We start from the raw sequence: 20,623 nt of genomic DNA on the forward strand, positions 1-20,623 counted from the left end.
TCATGGGGAACACTGTCAAAAGCTTTTTTGAAGTCGAGATATAAAACATCAATCGCCTTCCCTTCATCGAGCCTTCGCGACCATTCCTCTAGTACGCAAAGTAATTGAGTTGCACATGTCCTTCCTGGGGTAAATCCATGTTGATTTTGTGAGAGTAGACGGTTACTTAGTAAGTGTGTAATTATAGCATCTCGAATAACTTTCTCCATCAGCTTTCCTGCGACAGAGGTGAGGCTTATAGGTCTGTAGTTGGAAGCTTGTGTCCTGCTACCTTTGTTGTGAAGAGGTACTACAGTGCCTCTTTTCCAGTCCAGTGGGAGTTTACTTTCCTGCATAGATTTATTGTAGATTAACGTCAGTGGTTCGGCAATAGTCTTGGCTAGTTCCTTCATCACCTTAGGATGTGTCCCATCTGGACCTGGTGACTTGTTGGTGTTAAGCTTTTTAAGCTTGTTTTCAACATCGCTCACTAGTATGTTTACTTTGCTTAATGTAGGTAAGTCCATTCGTAAGGGTACTTGTATGTCTGGTATATTCTGCAGGTCTTCTTGAGTGAATACACTGGAGAAGTATTCATTAAGAATGTTTGCCATTTCACTGTCAGTTTGAGCTGGTTGGCCATCCTCCTTCATGAGACTCACAATATGGCTCTTACTCTTCACCTTGCTGTTGGCGTACCTCCAAAATGCTTTGGGATTTTGGCCAATGTTCTCTACAAGATCTGCTTCAAAACTTCTGCTAGCTACTCTTGTTGCTTTCCTAAGTTGGTTCCTTAGTTGTTTATAGTCTTTGAAGTCCTTTTCCCTTTCCTCTCTTGTTCTGTTCTCATCTGTATAACGTTTCCAGCAACGTGTCTTCTTCTTAGACAGTTTCAAGATGGGCCTTGTTATGTAAATATTTCGTCTTTTGTCTTTATTACACTTCCGTACAGGTACATAATTTTCCACGCATTCCTTTATTCTGTGGAGAAATATATTCCATGCCTGCTCACAGTTCTTATCTGCAAAGACCTTTTCCCATTCTATCGTCTCCAGGGTTTCGTTCATAGTTTTGTAGTCTCCTTTCTGATAGATTGTACGAATTTCTCTCTTTCTTGTCTTCTCTGTTTCCTGTAATATGTCTAATTCTGCTAATAGACATACGTGATCACTTAGTCCTAGAGGAGGCAGGTATTCGATCGAAATAATCAATTCGGCGGTATTTGTAAATACGAGGTCAAGCACATTAGCCCTTTGTCCATTTCTGTGCCGGGTTGGTTCATCTATATGTTGGTGGAAGAACGATTCCTGTGTGGCGGTGAGGAACATGTGTGACGAGTTGTTGGAGCTAAATCATATCAGCATTTGTCTACTCTGTAGGAAATGGCCAGCTTATCAGAAATAAAAAGTACTGCACAAAAATGTCTGACTGGTGCAAAGAATGTGCTTTCCACATCGAAAAGTGCAAAAGAGCTTTGTGCAGCTCTCGAACAAATTGCAAATCTGCTGCTGCAATCAGGGGACTCATCACATTTCAAAGATGTTCTCAGAATTACTGATTTGCCTAGCCATGATTCGGAGTTAGCGAAACAAGAGATTCATCAGAGCAACTATGTCCATTTTCTTAATTTCTTGTGCAATATCCTGAGCTTTGAATGGTATGGAAACTTTGGGCGCAGTCAAGAAGGCAACAGGTTGTTCAACAAATTTTTCCTGGAAGGTCTCCCTCAAGATGCCCTGCTTGTATTGTGTGGAGTCGTACAGAATAGCAGGTACATGTAGGCACTGTGTACTGAAATATAAACTGCTTCTTTTCTTTTTTTTTGCAGTCCACCCTGATTTTTTTGTAATGATGTTCATGACATTCCATTCATGGAAAGACTTAAAATGTTATCATGCATGGTCATGAATAGAAATTCATGTAGATCATAACATAAGAATTCCAGCATTTTATATTCAACAATTTCCATTTTTTGTTTCTTTTCTTTTTTTCAGGGGGGTGGCTGAATAATCTGTGATGCAAATTCTGAGTAAAAATTTTAGTTTTCACTTTGTGTAAATGACATTTTTATTGTATTATAGATCTGGTAACTTCATCAAAATTGGTCTTTAGAGAATGGCTGTTACAAAAATTAGTGTAGACTATTATACTTAATTTAGTGTAATACTAATAAAGACTGTCAACTTAGTAGGCTACACTCATTTTTCCATTTCGGATCATACATGTAGAAACGGAAACAGAAGCCGGAATGGAGCCGTTGTCTGCTTTTCTATTCAGACTTCCTTTTGCTACCCTGCTCGATTGCACGGATAATGCTATCAGCATTTTCACAATCTACAATACATTTACATCCAAGATGTAGGGGTAGTAAAGTGTTGGGCAGTTGAAGCACGCTCTAAAATTAATTGCAGGAGTTATTGTGACAATCCCTCTTTTCAAAAATAAGTTGCTATGAAATAATAGAGATCTAGATTGTCTGCTGTTATGCATTTGTTGAATTAGTTTATAACCTTCTCCCCCCTCCCCTCTCTCTCTCTCTCTGTCTCTCTCTGTCTCTCTCCCTCTTACTTTTTCTCGTTCTCTCTCTCCATATCCCTTTCTATCTCTCAATCTCTCTTTCTTTTTCTGTCTCTCTTCCTCTCCATCCTTATCTCCATTTCTCTCTCTCTCTCTCTCTCTCTGCCAGTCCAAGCTTCAAACAGAAGAAATGCGTCATGCTCCTGGAAGAATTCTTTCGCCATCATCAGCTGCAGGCAATGTTGTGTTCCACGTGTGATGTCTTGCCTGGGTCAACAATCTGTCAGTCTCCCACCGCTGGTTCATCCAGGTCACTGGCACCGAGTGGTCAAAGGTCACAGGTCATGACTGTCCTTGCGACCCTACCTGACCGGATGGCTAATGCACTGAAGAAAGAATGCAGGTAGACTGCTGATTGTTTTTTGATTCTTCTCATTATTTTTCAAAAGAATTGCAAATTGTGCTGTGTTTATAGTCCAGCTATGATATATGATACAATGATAGATCCGTATATTCTTTTTCATAAAGTGTGGATGATAATTTACTTCTACCAGTAGTTATGTTGTTGTTTCTTTAGGCAGTCCAGTTAGAGTGAAACATTGTTTTACTTTACTTACTTTTACCTTAATACACAATATTGTAGGTCTAAGCCCCCCCCCCCCCCCCCCCCCCCTCCCCCTAAAATAGGGAGGAAATATGGCACATTATTTGATTGGTATTGATGATGAAATAGATTTGTGTTGCCCTGTAATTTTGTTTTCTTACCTCCTTCTTGTACTACCCTTGACAGTGACTTCTTCCTGCCAGATCACTTTATTCCAATGGTTGCCAAGGAGATACTACAAACATTACACTATGTGTATGAGAAATTATCAAGTGAGTTCAATATGCATCTTACATTTTGCAGTTTTTCAGTTTAAAGGGAACCAAAACCTTCATACTAAGTTACTTTTATTGAAAAGTGTAAGATATTTGAATAAAATCAGTGAAAATTTGAACAAAATCGAGCAAGGAATAAAGAAGTTAAAGCTTTTTTAAATGACTAGTCACTAGAGGGCGTTATTCAATTTGATGACATCATTTGTGGACAACTCTCCATGCCTTTTATACATCAAATTTCACAATTCTTTCGTTTTCTTTGTATTTATTTGTGTTCTTGATCTGACTTCATTAGATGTGAAGTAGAATATCATTTTGCATTCTATACCTTGCTTTCAGGGGAGTAGATTATCTCAATCACAAGTAATTCCATTACCAACAATCTTATGATGCTTGCAGCTTTCTTGTTCAAGAAATAGTATTTGTACATTTGCTAATAGGACATCAAGTTTGTCACATGATTTTACATGAATACATCAATCAATGGGGATAAAGCATAATAACACTAGACCAAAACATGCAAAAGTTTAGCACAAATTGCCCTTTAAAGGCCCACTGCACTACTTGTAGCTACTTGCGCCCTCTATATAACAAACGATGCCTAATCGGTGACCATTGGTCCCCCATGATCCTCTTTTTCTTATGTTAACTGAGAGCTGAGTTGATGAGATAACCACCTGTCCAGTGACCTTGCAGGGCGCTCTAATCCCTCCTGTAAACTATGGAAGATAAGCTTTAATGCCATTACTGTCCATGCAGTATTATTCCCCGGCTTCAAAGAGCTGAACACAACTTTCAAAAGTATGACACACTTGTGCTACAGTGTGTCTAGCATGCCATGAGTGAATTTTTTGGTACTATGTTTAAAGTACAATGTTATATCTTTATCATGATGATAATTTCCTATATTTTATGTTCCTATGGCATGAATTTAATTTCAATGTATTATTCTCTGATTTTATGCATCATTTTTATGTTCTGGTTGTATATTAAAAACAATTATTTAGTAGGTACTTTTTTCCTTTGTACAAGATTCTACAATTCGGCTAGTTGGCTAAAAATGATTTCTTTCAATAAACCATTATCTTACCATTTTGTTATTACCTTTGTTAATAAGAAAGACTCTTAATGACATTAATAATGTCATTTATCTAATCTTTGCTATTTTTAGAGTCTGAAAATGCTTCCCTACAGTTTGTGAGTGAGCTGATTGGTAGATTATGTATTCAAGGTCACACTGGTAAGATTGTTTTCTTTTCTATGTTTTAAAGATGATTTTAATAGTTATAGCTTTATTTCAGTAGTCATTGATACTAATTATTAATATGAAAACATACCCACACAATGATGCAGAACAATTTGTCAATATTGTTCAAGATATTTGTGGTGTTAGAACAAAATATGTTTAAGTGTACTTGTACAGGCTCATGCAATGATCATTGTACATGTACGCATCCTTAAACAATCCTTGATGAATACCTAACTAAGGGAAAGTTTGTTTGTGTTTTTTTTAATATATACTGAAGAACAGGCAGACCTTTTCTGCCACTGAATGATTTTCAAGAGAGTTTGGTGAAATTTTTCTGTCGAACAATTGAGATGATGAATTATACCACAAGGAAAATGTCTGTATTCTTCTTTCGTTTTCCTTTGGGTAATTTCACAGAGAGGATTTTTGGCGTACTCCTTCCACAACTTCTGAAGTTGACCGCCTCTGATTTTGTCTGGTCTCGCATTGCTAACCGAATCTTCGCTGGGGCTCCAGAGCGGAGTTTAGAAATCATCCTTGAATACCTACTCAGACAGTGCCCTTGGTAACAGTAATGATTATGTAGAATTGACTGTTAAAGTATGCGTATACCTACGCTGATTGTGATGAAATTAATCTTGTTTTGCAGTAGTCGTGATTATATTTGATAAATGAGGGAATAAATGTCAAACCACCCTACCTCAGAAATTGGGGCCTGTCCAGGAGTTGAACCTGGGGTCTCTTTAGCATTGACTCTTTTGACCAACATTTTTTATTTATAAGACATTCTTGTATAGCAAGAGAAGCAGTGACTATGGAAATGACAGTAAAAAAAAGACGAGGATAAGGGACTTTATGATGTTTTTATTTTTTAATGGAATAGATGTGTGTATTGATGATGTTTGATTACAGCTTTTAAAAGACCAGATGTAATGAATGGTATGAGGTGTAAACAAGAAATATTTTCCTGCACTTAGCTTTCAGATTCTGTTGTTGGATGGTGGCCGAGTTGAAGATAAGATCAAGTTCTGTTCATGTGATTATGTTGTGAAAGAAACTGTCTGTCTGGAAGCATTTGGGAAAGGTTGCCTTATATGTAGGAAATTAAACCATTGGAGTCATGAAAATAAGAAGTTGACTTTCTCTTGGCGGAAAGTCACATGGACTGCACATGGAAATGTACATCAGGGACTACACACACATGCGGCATGAATGTTTGGTCCAAACATTTCAGCTGTTTCTTGTCATATTTTGAATGTAACGACTGAGCAATCCTTATCAGTTGACATTTCTTTCATGAAAATCTTCCAAACTGACATAAAAAGAATGATAACATGCACACAATTTGTAACCTTTACCAGAACCCAATCTTTAAATTTTGTAAAAGATTTTTTTCCCCTTTTTTTTCAGTCAACATTTTCACCATTTTACCCAAACTATTGCAATATTCGATACAGTGCAGAAAAAAGGCTTTCCTGGCATATGATTGTTGTTGTTCTGGGAATATCAGCATTTCATTCATTTTGTGAATAATTCAAAAATTGTTTACATCTTTAGACTACATTTAAGATCACTCTTAAATACATAGGGTCTTTCCTATCTTTATATATTTATTTATTGTTAACTTTTATAATTGATTTGTGAATGATTAAAATTGATGGCGATGTTGAAATTTCAAGACAACATTTATGATTACTCTTTAATTAACCGAACTAGGGTTCATACTTTCTTTTTACCTTCAGGTATGGCTATGTCTCTAGACTCCTGTGTGATGCTGTCCTCACAAATTCCAAGATCAACTTCCTTCTCACCAACAAGTTCTTGCTCCTGCGTCACTTTGCGGATGTTATGTTCCCGCAGAATCTGATTGGCTATCTGGCTTCCTCACCTACCAGAAGACACTTGATATTGAAGGTAAAAGCCCCATTCTCACCAGGGGAGAGTTTCACAAAGACTAAGATTGACTTTAAGTTGGACTTAACTCTGGCAGGCCATTAATGCCACTGGTTGCTCTCACCATTGGTCTCTCAATTATGATCTTTAGATAATATCTTAAACTTCACTAATGAAGTATCAAAAAGGTAAATTTTGTAGATTTGTGACCATGTTTTGTACATCCCTTGATAAACCAATGCCAGGAATGGTAAGAGGAACTAGTGGCATGAATGGCCTGTCATAGATAAGTCCAACTCAAAGTTGATCTTAGTCTTTGTGAAACACCCCCAAGAAGTGTAGACTAGTTTGAAGAGCATCTGGTTCTGCATAATATAAATGAGATGATTAAAACCATAGTGCATGTCACATACGTATATATCTGTATTAATAATAAACGAAGAGATCAGTCGGTATAATGTAGTTCTCCAGAAATTTGATTAGCTATCTAGCTTCCTCACCCAATGGAAAACACATCATTTTAAAAGTACAAACATTTAAAGCCCCATTACCTCAAGAGGTGATGTGATGATCGGGTGTTGTTTGTTTTGGGGGATTGAAATCCAGCTCTGTTAATCAGTAAAAATATAAGTTAGTTCAGCTTAGTTCTGATACATTTACTAGAAGTTCATGACTCTGCTGCCGTTGGGTCCCATTGGTAGCAACGGAAGATGCGCTGAAGTATTGGTCATCATCTTACAGGGTCTCAGCTAGTGCTCGTAGAGGTTCTCATGAGTTCGCTGTGTCCGTGTCTCTTGATGTTCGTTCCAGTGACTCTGCTTCAATTTTATAATGAAACTGTTGTTGCCCTGAAGGCAGTATTTTTTTTAAAGTGAATTCCTAAATGCATTCCTACCAACGTCCTTTTTTTGTTATGTGATTTTGTTTTGTTTTATATATATATATATATATATATATTTTTTTTTTTGGTAAAAGAGTATACAGAACTTGTCATGAACAGTATTCCCCAAATTGTGCAGGTGCTGAGGAGTGTGTTGAGTACATGGGGTGACCGGTCAGCTGTGAAACATACATCACACAGCCAGCATGCCTACCTGACCATGGTCATTGTCATCTGTGTTGGACATCTTAATGAGGCGGAGAAACAGAAGCACAAAGGAGGTAATAAACCATTCATGTAATCTCTCTCATTATCTTTGAATATTCATGTAATCATTCTCATTACTTTGAATATTCATGTGATCATTCTCATTATCTTGAATATTCATGTGATCACTCTCATTATCTTTGAATATTCATGTAATCACTCTCATTACTTTGAATATTCATGCAATCACTCTCATTACTTTGAATATTCATGTAAGCCTTCTATTGTGCTTTGTTTTTATCGATTTCTTCATTCTTCAACATAATAAGAAGTAATGTACAAACTAGGTACATATTTATTTCAACCAAAGTCAAAATATATATATAATCATATCATAATATAAATCAATTAAATCAAAGATAACAAATCATTTAAGAATTGGAAAACAAGAGATATTTAACAAGAGAATCCAAAGAAACAATCATTGTACCCTTTGTGTTAAATTTGATTATACGTATGGTAGGTGAATTTTCTAAATGAATAGGAAAATTTCAATTGTTTTATTTTTTACTGTATGTTGTATGTCCTTAATCAGGACCACGTTGAAAAACATGAGAGTGGGCATGATCTAAAAATCAGTTCAATTCTTGTTGCATTTACTTTTCTCTCTCTCTCTCTCTCTCTCTCTCTGCCCTTTCTCTCTCTCTCTGCCTTTCTCTTTCTCTTCCTCTCGCAATCTCTCTTTCTCTCTCTTTTTTTCTCTCTCTCTCTCTCCCTTTCTCTCTCTCTCTGTTTCTCTCCCTTTACTTTTTCTCTCTTTCTCTTCCACTTCCTCTTGCAATCTCTCTTTCTCTCTCAACCTTTCTATGTTGCTGTCTCTCTCTGTCTCTCCCTTTCTCTTTCTCTCTCTCTCTCTCTCTCTCTCTCCCTTTCTCTTTCTCTCTCTCTCTCTCTCTCCCCTTCTCTTTCTTTTCCACTTCCTCTTGAAATCTCTTTCTCTCTCAACCTTTCTCGGTTGCTGTCTCTCCCTCTCTCCCTTTCTCTTTCTCTTCCACTTCCTCTTGCAATCTCTTTCTCTCTCAACCTTTCTCTGTTGCTGTCTCTCCCTTTCTCTCTCTTTGTCCTTCCCTTTCTCTTTCTTTGTCCCTCCCTTTCTCTTTCTCTCTCCTTTCTCTTTCTCTTTCCCTTTCTCTTTCTCTTCCACTTCCTCTTGCAATCTCTCTCTCTCTCTCTCTCTCTCTCTCTCTCAACCTTTCTCTGTTGCTGTCTCTCTCTCTCTTTCTCTTAATCAGACCTGACCACTCTCTTGATGGGTGGGGTAGAAGCTCATCTTGAGAGCCCCATCCTCCGGGTCAGAAGGTTGGGTATGGTGGCAGCAGAGATCATGGCAACGACCCTTGACCCCAGTGGCCCCAAGTTAACCTTCGAATGCGAGGAGGATGAAGAGAGTCGGTTGCTCTGGTCCTTGATCAAGCCCCCTGAAGATCCTGGGCTGGATTCACTCATCAAGTAAGCAGATCTTAAAAAAGCTACCTCATCACAAAAATATTAATTACTTAACAATGAATAGTCAAACCTACCTTTAATAGCGACCACCTGCATAGAAAGATTGCCTGTCTATAAAGACCACATGTTTTGTTTCCCTTGAAAAGTCTTTCTCATTGAAAGGAACATGTACATAAAGACCACCTGCCTATAAAGACCACTTTTCATGTTTCCCTTGTGCAGCCTTTGTATACCGGTACATATTTCACTATACATGAAAATGAGTGGCAAGTTGGTGTGAAAAAAAAAATCTATAATTCATTAACATGCATGAATAGGTACCCTGCTTGTTCTTCACATGCAAAAAACATATATTTTTGCTATTTTCTCTTTATCTTTATAGTGTTTCCTAGGAAGCTAAAGTATTAATCCTCTATTTTCTTTTTGAAAAAATGGAAAATCGACACAAAATATATTTTAGGCAAAGGATTTGGAACAAAATATATTTTAGGCAAAGGATTTGGAACAAAATATTGATGAACAATTTATTCAGAGTTGAAAATAGTTTCAAAATAATATTTTCTGTACTTTGTTTTTCTCCACTACTTTTCGACTAGTTATCAAAATTTATTTTGACAAGGGAAATAACATGAATGTGAGCTACATGTTAAATTTTACTTACCTTTTCACATATTGTACCAAATATGTAAACTCCATATTTTGCCAAAATGAGTAATTGATATCAGAATATTCAGAAAAATGGAAACACAAAGACTTAACTCCACCCAACACCACATTGAAGTCAATGGCTAGTGAAACATAGACTTACATGTAACTCCTTAAGACCCAAGTGCTCACTTACACATAAACCACTTTTTTTCTCAAAATGGAGTCACGTCTTTGTGTCATTGACCCCTCAACATGGTATTTTCCATTCTTTTCAGGGAGATGGATGAAGTAGCTCTTGTGCCTGATCCACGTAGGCCAGGTGGATCTCAAGACCCGTTAGATCCTAGAATCCCTGATGCACTGAACAAGGAGGAGGAGGAAGAGTTAGACAGGTGACCAAAAAACATGTTGTCATTTTAGATACAGGGCCCCGTTTCACCAAACTTGTCATCAGTGACTAATGACAATCTTTGTTTAATATAAGCTACTGAAATCCTTGCTTCTGATTGGTTATCAGCAGATTTGTCATTTTTTGGGGTCATTTGTTATTGAAAAAGGCTTTGTGAAACACCCACCTGGTTTGCAAGGTTCAGAGGCAGTTTTCACAAAGCTGGAGCAGTACCAAATAAAAGCACAAAACCGGTCGAATATTCTCTCTTTGGAGTCATGTGAGGGGGAGCCTGGATTCATGTGTTGATATTATAAAAATTGACAAACTGTATCGCATTATCAATGAAAGTTACATCTGCATTGTGAATCTGTTTTGTGTAGATCATGTGTACATTCTGCTTGAATGTTTCTATCTGGAAAGCCTCAATCAGATATGAAGCAGTAAACCACATTGTTAAAGTGCACTTGTGCTAACTACTGGTTCCCATTAACAACTTCACCTAAATATTAGTAATACACATATTTATGCGTATATCTCAATTTTTGTACATTTAATAGTATGCAGGCTATGTCTAAATATAGTTTTAAAACCATTACTGTTCAATCAACATTACTCTTCTGTTATGTATCAGCATTACTTTGTGCATTACATGATTGTTCGTAATAAAATGTACTGTCATTGTTGTGATGTGTTGTTAATAAATTCAACTTCAAATTTCAATTCAAACTCAAGTTCAAATTCAAGTTCAATTCAAACAAATTTCACATTTCTGTACCTTCTAACACAGAGCTCAATGAACATAGACCTTTGTTCCACGCAGTTGCCATTCAATTACACGCTTTTAAAAAACACACTGCCATTTGCGTCTTTATACATGTATCTCATTGGGCCTTTTTCATCTCTTTTCCATTTAGTGATGATGATTTTGAACCGTACGACATGTCACATGACACCAAGGTCACAAAGGTCAAAATACCAGTTTATGTCCGGGACTGCATTGATGGTAAGAAATAGTGGAATGTTTTTGTAAAATTTTCTCTTCTTTTTTGTTTGTTTCATGTTCAATTTCAACGGAACTTTTGATATCCTGCAATAATTTCTTAACAATAACCTTGAGTGGTAATTTGAAACATCTTATCTATGTGTTATTTTCCAGGGGATATTTTATATTTCATAGGCTTGACATCAAGAGAAGCTTTTTCACCCAAAATTGTGAAAAGTATTTTAATTAAAAGTTCTTAGGTGTATTGCTACTTTCTCTGTAATTTTCAGCATGTTTGCTTCACTCAAACTAATCTTCTCTGTTTATTTCCCTATTGTTGTAGCTCTTCATGTTTGAGCCAAATCTTGTGAAATCTTTTCCTCTCTCATTCCATTCCACAGGTTTGACTGCAAGAGATGCTCCTGAGCTGACTGAAGCAAGCCTCAAGGTGGCGGAGAAACTCATCAGAGCAAAACCAGATGATTTAAAGGATGTGAGAGAATACCTTATGTATTATTATCATTGCCATGGGTACTATATCCCCATCAAATACACACACCTGCCATGAACAAGTACACCCCCCACCCCCTTGACAAGTACCCCATTGCACTAACTACCCCTTACCCAGACAGCGACCTAAGAGTTAAAGACCCACTGCAGTACTTATGGCAACTTCCGCCCTCTATATAGCAAACAATGCCTAGTCGATGACCATTGGTCCCCCATGATGCTCTTTTTCTTACCTATGTTAATTGAGAGCTTATTTGATGAGATAACCACCTGTCAGTGACCATGCAGGGAGGTCTAATCCCTCCTGGCCAAACTAGGGCGTTGGGGCTTTAAATTAAATGAAGGGTAGTTGTCCAAGGGGTTATGCTCCTCTGGGAGTAGTTAAGTTATTTAGCATACACACATGTAATTTGTAGAGGATACATCGCTGCACTGTGAATCACAGGGTTCTCAGTTTGAGTCCCACTTACTAAACCTGGGTGGAGAGTGGCAAATGTAGATTGATATCTTGCCACTCTCCATCCAGGTTAAGTCAACGGTACCTGAGAAATTCCTTGAATGCTTGAGCGCCTCGTCACGGTAGCTCTGCAGTTTTAAACAGTTTTAAAGCCCCTCTGCACTAGTTTGGCATGGAGGGATTAGACCTCCCTGCAAGGTCACTGGCAGGTGGTTATCTCATCAAATCAGCTCTCAATTAACATAAAGGAAAAGGGCATCACGGGGGATCGACTGGTACCGCTTAGGCACTGTTGGATGTATAGAGGGTGCAAGTAGCTATAAGTAGTGCAGTGGGGCTTTAATACTGATGAGGCTACCCTGGTTAAACGAGACACTTCATTATTGTTATTATTATTTTATATTTTGACATTGTGACACAGGTTAGCAGTCAATTTGCAGCCATCTTACTTCACCTTGAGGACCAGTACAACACTGATAACTTCAGATACCTAAGACACTCTGCTATGGTGGCCTTAGCCGTCAACTCCCCTCTTGAGGTACGACCATAGATTACATATATTCATATTCACCCCGGTACCCCTCTGCCATATGAAAATTGGCTCATTTTTTTTTTGGCCAAAAGTATGAAGTAGATAGTGGTAATGATGATGATGAGGATGATGACGGTGATGATGATGATAATCATAATAATGATAATAATGATAATAATAATAGTATAAATTTTAATAATAATAATGATAATGATAACAATAACAATAGTAATAATTTTGATTATAATAATGATAATGATAATAATAATAATTTTGATAATAATACTAATAGTAATAGTAATATATACAATAATGATGATAATAATGGCTACAATATCGATGATGATGATGATGATATTGATTTCTTTGTATTTGTTCTTCATTGTAGACATCAAGTTATCTGACCGGAGAGTTCTACAACAGAAACTACAACATCAGACAGAGGATGGATATATTAGAGGTATATACGATGAAGACTTCGTGTATACATGTAGAAACATTGAGAGACTTGATCATTGTGTTTTGATGGTAGTTTGAAGAGCGATGGTTTAAAGCTACATGTACATGTATCTGTAATAGTTTGGCTAAGGGATTAGACCTCATATCAAATCAGCTCTCAATTAACATAAGAAAAAGAGGATCATGGGGGACCAACAGGCACCGATTAGGCATTGTTTGCTATATAGAGGGCGCAAGTAGTGCAGTGAGGATTTAAGTCATGGTCCATATTGGGTTGTATGGTTTTTTTATTGGGTAATGAATGTGTCTTTGAAAGAAAAAAAAAGTTGAATAGGTGTATTACAATAGGAATTATTTAATCAATTGTAGAGGCATGTTTCTAAAAAATAGCCCCAACCCTAACACTGGCCCTAATCCTAAATCTAACCCTAACCCTACTTGATGCGCACATTACTGTATGCAAATGAGCTACATTACGTTGTGGCTATTTGTAGGAACATGCCTCTAGATCTAATTAGATAATGCCTACCGTGTATTACAGGGGATAATGGCAGACTGTAGGGCTAAAAATATCATAAACAACTCGCAACTTATGCTCTTCCCTTCCTCACTACCTACCTTCTTTTGTCTTCCTCCCCCCCCCCCCCCCCCCTCTCCCGTCCATCCCCTCTCTCCCTCCTTTCCTTCCTCCAATGTTTCTCCCTCCCTTCTCCCTCTCCCCACTCTCTCTCTCTCTCCTGTCCATCCCCTCCTTCCTTTCCTTCCTCCATTCTCTCTACCCCCCTCTCTCTCTCTCTCTCCCCCACTCTCTCTCTCTCTCTCCCCCTTTTTTCTCTCATTTCCATAACCCCTTGCCTCTCTTCCTCTTCCTATGTAGGTATTAGCTGCAGCTGCTCAGGAGCTTTCCAAACCCTCAGATGATGGCCCATGCCCTACGGCCTCCATGGATAGAAGTACAGAGCTCCTGAATCCACAAGGACATGGACTCAAAGAGGAACATGAGGAGAACTGGAGAGACATTGTAGAGAAGAGGATTGAAAGCAAGACAAGGAGGTTTGCAAAGGTAGTATGTTTTGTCCATCTCTCTGGTAGGATGTCGAAGGTGTTCCTAGTCTTGGGTCATTTGGGGTCTCTGTCTTGACCCAGCGACTAAGTACAGTAGAGCAAACTATTAACAGGGATGCCAGTTTACAGGCAAAAGCCTGAATTCAGGCCCTGGCGAATTATTTTCATGCCATAGTTTAGGCTTTTTTGGCTTGTGGCTTGTGCTAGGTAATTTTCAAGCCCTCTGATCGATTCTAACTGGCATCAACAATTTTGAAACTCCATCTGGAAAATTTCTGTTGAATTTATTTCCATGAAATACTTGGAACCATACAATGAATTATTTATCATGTTTTCTTGTCAGATATTAAATATATCCCAATTTGCTTACTATAGCCTAGACGGATTTTAGATCATTAGTGTTTAAATAAGAGATAAACCTAGTTTAAGATCCAGAAATGTGAACAACAAAATGAGAGACTTCAGAAATATGGCACGATTATTTATAGAGCCAATTGTGTGAAAAAGAATTATGTTTGTACAAGTAACTGCCAAATGCAACTATGTACATATTTCCCTTTTATATATTTCTGTGCACAGGGTCCAAGCAAACCAGCTCCAAGTCCAGTCGCCAACCGTTTTGCTCCGATGGCTGGCCATTTTTTCTTCCCACTCCTAAAGGCATATGACAGGTCAGCATACATGTATTAATTCAGAACACAACAATACCAGCGTGCTACATCACACAAATCATCTATAACAAATTTTCACTGATTATATGACTCATGACCCTGGGCTACAAAAGGTGCTCTGAAATTTCAGCTGCAAAGTACATTGGTATTCTCATTTACTGAATTAATAACTGGGACACTTAGATTTTGGGCATTGATTTGCCAAAATAGTGGAACGTACATGAAATAATCTATATTACTGTGTGATATTTTTACACCACAACCCATGCCAAATCAGTACTAATCTTGTCATTGGAAACGGTTATTAATGGGTCATGGAAAGTTAGGGAATTTGCTTATCAAAATTCTGTTGGAACCCTGCTATATGTTCGACAAAGTAAAGCCCAGATCAACTTTGACTGGAGCAAATGGTACATTATTATAACGTTAGGGATTCATGTACTGGTTATGATCTTGTTATGCCTGTGTAACCTCACCGTACGACCCGAACCAATGTGTATAACCAAAGTCCTAATGAGATCTGGAAAACGATTTGATTGGGCCACACTGCCTCCATTACTTTTGTTGTTATTTCTCTGCAGTAAGCTGAACACAATGGACTTACTAGGAAGTGACTTTCTACTCTTAGGAAGGCTGATGTACACGCTAGGAATCATCATGTATGCCGCACAAAATGCACCAGTAAGTTAGTCTGCAAGCAGTGCCTAGCCCAAAGATCTGTATGAATGTAATAATTATAATAATACAGCATTTATTATGTGCCATCGATTTAGTAAACTATTCTGAGGCGCAGAGGGATAGAAATAGAATGAGATACATAGAGAAATGAGAAGAAAAAAAATGCACAGATGGACATTCAACATATAATTAACTAAAATAACATGTGATCATGTCTCTAGATTCTTTTTAAATGTAGATAACCTGTTGTGTATTACAGGCATACTAAACATCGTGTTTCCAGCATATTAACATGCATAGTAGTATAGGGTGTCTCTCCTTCAAACGTGGCCTCTAGTTGTATTAAACGTTCTGTCCAAGGTACAGAGAGTGTTTTTCCCCACAGGCTTGCACAGCCCAAGCCTGTATCGAGAGTAGAAGGAAGGGGCATGCTTACACATGATGCGTTCACAAACATTGTCTGCTCAGCGTAGGAACTCACGTGTACGACGAAAGTCATATTGAGAGTCAGATAATGATCCGATCACTGCCTCCATTTCTTTTATTTTGATTTGTGATAGGACTTACCAAGTTTTAATTACATCGAGTTAAATTCTTTTGTAGGTATTTTTTTCAATTGTGTCTGTCTTTGATGTCTTTGTGTAGGTATGTCGTCAGATGGCTGTTAGTTTGCTGGATCTGATATGGTCTCTCAGGTACCACACTGAGCAGTAAGTACTAATCACCACCCAGCTACAAGGACCCTGTGACAAATTTCACACACCCAGGGGATGTCAGGGCTTCTTTTCCTCATGATCCACTTGCAGTGTAGTATTGCCCCTGGAATCCTCATGGAATCCTCTCGGAATCCTCTCATGACCCCCTGGACAAAACCCTTTCTCCTGTTCAAACAACTACCCATCTCAGCTATCCTCACTTTTATTTGTTTAAGATGGGGAAAAGGGATGATTTTTTACCCAAATTTGATTGTGAAGTAGACACTGTTTAACTACACCTCCGCTTGTAACAATTAATTTCATTTTTTTTTTAAAACAGGTATGTAAGGCAGTCCTTGATGTTTGCAGTTTCCATGGTTACACTGAGTGTTCCTGCCCACCTACTGGTGACTGATCTCCAAAACGACATTTTGGAATGTCGTCATTGGTTACAAGGTATTAATAGCTGTACTTGATAATAATAATAATAATGAACGTTATTTGTATAGCGCATATCACTCACATAAAGAAAGTCCCTATGCACTTAGAAAAGAAGGAAAAGGGTGGAATAGAAATGAACATGTATGCCTGATACATGAAAATAATTAATTACAAACAACAATAATGATACACAATTCCTAAATAGCTTACATGTAATAGGCCTACATTGTAAATTCAGGTAATACAAATTTAAACATGAGAAAACATGAAAATTAAATGAAAAATAAATTAAATATTAAATATGTACATGATACTATAACCAAAGAAGTCACTAAACAACTGGAACAAAATTAACAATTTACAAAAAAATAGGTCTTCAACAGAGTTTTAAATGATTCTGTTGTGCTTGCCTGTTTGACAGTATCAAGCAAGCTGTTCCACAATTCGGCCGAAGAATTTCTGAAAGAGCGAGTGCCATAATATTTTGTTTGAGTGCTTTGAGCTACTAGGAGGGATTTACTATTTGATCTTAAGTTTCTGGTAAGGGTATATTGTAGAATGAGATCTTGGAGGTAAGACGGGGCTGTACCGTTTAGGCATTGATATGTCAGTAAAAGGATCTTATAATTAATACGGGACTTAACTGGCAGCCAGTGCAATAGTATGGGTGTTATATGTTTTCTGCGTTTAGTTTTAGTGATTAGTCTTGCTGCTGAGTTTTGGATTCTTTGTAATTTATTGGTGTGAACATCAGGAAGAGAATATAGTAAACTATTGCAAAAATCTATGCGAGATATAACCAGGGCATGAACCAGCTGCTTAGTAGCTTCTTTGGTTAGGAATTGGCGGATTTTTCCGCCAATGTTACCCTTGACACAAAAACTTATTTTATTATTCCATATTTTCTTTTGGTTTATGAAGAGAGTATGTATTTTACTATATGTATTTTATGCATTGATTTATGTTTTGCATTCATGGAATAAAAATTGAAATTGAGAGAAGAGATCTTGCTCTCGCGGTAACAGAATGATAGAATCTTCCACTCACTTTCCTATGGTTTTGATAAATGTGACCGACATAAAATATGCAATTTGGCTCATAAATATCTTAATACTTCTTTTCTTTTACTCTTTTGAGTGCGGGGCACTGTTTCCATAAAACTTGTTATCAATAACAAATTACAATAAATACTATAAACTACTGAAATCCTGGCAGTTAATAGACTGGGAGCAAATTTGTCATGAAAACAATTTGCATTTGCCTTTGGTAACAAGTTTAATGAGAACCATGCACTTCTCAGTATAACATACACTGTACATGTATAATACCAGTATGCACATGCGAGAAGAGGTACCACTTTACCCTCTATCTCATGCAAGACAATGACGTCTTTGTTTCATGATGGGTTTTTTTATTCTCAGATATTTTGGAGCGAGATCCTGAGCCTGAATGCAAGGCCCTAGCTGGTCAGACTCTAATGGTCATTGACTCTACTGTTAGCAAGGTATAGTGTATGATAATAAACAAATATACCATGCACTGAGAGGCTCTAGTTGAAATTATGGATCGAGGTGGCAGAAATAGCACATTTTTGTTGCCGAGGAATCCATAATTTCACTAGTAATTACAAAAGTAATGTTTGAAGCTGATGTTTTGATTGTATATGTAATTGAATGTGGTGGTGGTTATTTTACCTGACTGCTAAGAAAGCATAAATGCTTGTAAGTAAGCAACCAGACGGCCGATGGCTTTAGGTCCTCTCCGAGGGACCTGGTAATGAGGATTAATGCCTTACCAAAGGGCACTATGTACTTTCAAGGAGTCCAAAACATACAGAGTTAATTATGTCGGGCTATTTGTTCCTTTTTTACCCGTTCGATGCCGATGTACCACAAAAAAATATTGTTGAAAAGTGTCCAGATCCTTGTTTGTATTATTATTCTTATGTAAGTACATTATTATACATGTTTGTTTCATAATTCATAGGAGCTGCAATGTAAGATATGACACCAAGTTGGACCAGAACATGATTTAAAAAGAGATGTCAACTTCCTACGAGACGATGTAAAGGCAGATCCAAGATGGGGACCATCTCAACCTACAGGAGTAGCAATCTGCAGAAGTCTTGGAACACATACTGTAGTATTAGAATCCTTCATTGGCTGCCTGCACGCCAAAGAATTGCTGTTAAGATCATACTACTAGTCTTCAAGTCTCTCAACCACCGATGTCCCCCGTCATAGCTGACTGCTTGGTTCGCCGTCCTCGAGTCCGAAATACCCACTCATCATCATCATCCATCTAGCTCACTCGGTGTCTCTCTAAGAAACGTGCTGGTGAATTGTCTTTTCCATCGGTTGCTATATCAAATATCTTTTGGATTGAATTGGATAAAAAGGTCTGTTTTGTACTAATTCAGTTAAACCTGACCCCTGATCGAAAATTTAGACCTCAGACTAACTTCTTTTTTTGAACCCGACTTTGAACAAAAGCCAGGGCAAGTGTCAGGTTTAAATTTGAGTAGAATATGGGCAAGAGTTTATAATGAAAGTCTGATTTATTTATTTTTAAAGACAATGGAGTTACCGGAAAAATGTTTCTATGAGAACATTCAGAAGAAGGGAAGGGTAAATTATATGTTTTTTTCACTTTTGGAACGTGAGCTATTTTTCAATTATCAGAGCTAAGAAGGACATTCTCGTGAATATCAAAGTAGTATTTCATTGCGTCACACGCATTGCTCTCCTTTTTTCCACCCCTTAGACACTACACACAAGCGTGTGCAGGCATAAGACGGATGGTTTCTAAAACCATGATGTAGCCATCAAGGAGTATGGATCACAAAATTATCAGTATAATTCTTATAATGTTAATGATGATTCAAATGCTTTGCAAAACAAAACTCAATTTCAATTCTTTGTTATGCCAATAATGATGCTTTTGTGATTATGTAAGTTTGATTTGTATCATTGTGTTTTTTAATGTAAACCATGTATACCTAATAAATCCTCTGAGGCAAAGAAGGAAAAAACTGGTGTTATTATTGAAATGTTGAAACTGGTGTAATTATTGATATGTTGAAATTGAAGAAACTGGTGTTATTATTGATAAGTTGAAAATTAATTTTGGTTATCTTGAAAGAGAAAGAAATTGTTGTAGGGACATATTATGCATCTATATTTGTCATGTTCTATGGGTTGGCATCAATTACATCTGTAAAAGTTTATTTGAAATAACAATGTACCCCTCCATAGCTGTATATGTAGCATTGGCTCCTTAGGGTCATCCAACCTATACATCAAGCTACTCTTAAAAGAAAGCAGAAAAAAATCAGAGGAGCAAAACTGGTGAAAGTTTGATTGAAATCGGACAAAAAATATGAAAGTTATGAATTGCACTCATTTCTGTTCACAAATCCTTCAAGTTGAATGTCAGGGCTATGCAATTTTTAGACGTTTCCTTTTGGATTCACTTAATTTCTGGAAATCATTTATTGTGCTACCAGAATCGGTTACAGGCTGAAGAGTATTTTAACTCCAATGCTTCGTATTCTACTAATTTAGTGATAACCCACCCTTGGTATAAGAACACATGTAACAAAGGAAGGCTTCAGACCTCGGTCTATCATCATTAAATCTCGATATTGAACCAAAGGTTGATCATCTCAGCGTTGTCTTTAAAGGCCGTCTGTACTAGTTTTGCTAGGAGGGATTAGACTACCAAGGAAGGTAACTGACCGGTGGCTATCTCATCAACTCAGCTTTCAATTAACATTAAAAAAAAAGAAGATCATGGGGGACCAATGGTCACCGATTAGGCATTGTTTTCTATCTAGAGTAGCTACAAGTAGTACAATGGGCCTTTAAAGTTTAGTGTCAAGTTTCGCAATTTACATACCCCCCCCCCCCCCCCCCCCCCCATGTTCTCTCTCTCTCTCTCTCTTTCTCTCTTCCATGATCATAGAGTTGAAGGAAAAGCAAGGAT

At 37.4% G+C, this 20,623-nt stretch overlaps 1 protein-coding gene across 1 annotated transcript; it reads left to right on the forward strand.

Annotated features, from left to right (window-relative positions):
- Nucleotides 1-1,328: 1,328 nt before the first annotated feature.
- On the forward strand, nt 1,329-20,292 carry LOC588739 (telomere length regulation protein TEL2 homolog). Its single transcript, XM_030984638.1, has 20 exons — nt 1,329-1,750; nt 2,666-2,899; nt 3,287-3,372; nt 4,547-4,615; nt 5,042-5,189; nt 6,367-6,538; nt 7,537-7,678; nt 8,897-9,113; nt 10,034-10,150; nt 11,064-11,152; nt 11,533-11,624; nt 12,520-12,636; nt 13,019-13,090; nt 13,967-14,152; nt 14,734-14,825; nt 15,407-15,506; nt 16,149-16,213; nt 16,539-16,654; nt 18,061-18,143; nt 18,626-20,292. Exons 1-20 carry the CDS (start codon nt 1,362-1,364, stop codon nt 18,644-18,646), a joined length of 2,607 nt encoding a protein of 868 aa, XP_030840498.1. The 5' UTR covers nt 1,329-1,361; the 3' UTR covers nt 18,647-20,292.
- The last annotated feature ends 331 nt before the right edge of the window (nt 20,293-20,623 follow it).

The sequence above is a fragment of the Strongylocentrotus purpuratus genome, unplaced genomic scaffold, assembly GCF_000002235.5.
Source record: "Strongylocentrotus purpuratus isolate Spur 01 unplaced genomic scaffold, Spur_5.0 spur5_scaffold_14, whole genome shotgun sequence".
In the NCBI taxonomy this organism is placed as follows: domain Eukaryota; kingdom Metazoa; phylum Echinodermata; class Echinoidea; order Camarodonta; family Strongylocentrotidae; genus Strongylocentrotus; species Strongylocentrotus purpuratus.

Bases quoted from the DNA above. Each gene is read 5' to 3' on its own strand.
- LOC588739 (XM_030984638.1), top strand. From the start codon at position 1,362: ATGGCCAGCTTATCAGAAATAAAAAGTACTGCACAAAAATGTCTGACT. The intron at 11,153-11,532 runs GTAAGAAATAGT...TCCATTCCACAG, and splicing joins TGTCCGGGACTGCATTGATG to GTTTGACTGCAAGAGATGCT. The intron at 14,826-15,406 runs GTCAGCATACAT...ATTTCTCTGCAG, and splicing joins CTCCTAAAGGCATATGACAG to TAAGCTGAACACAATGGACT.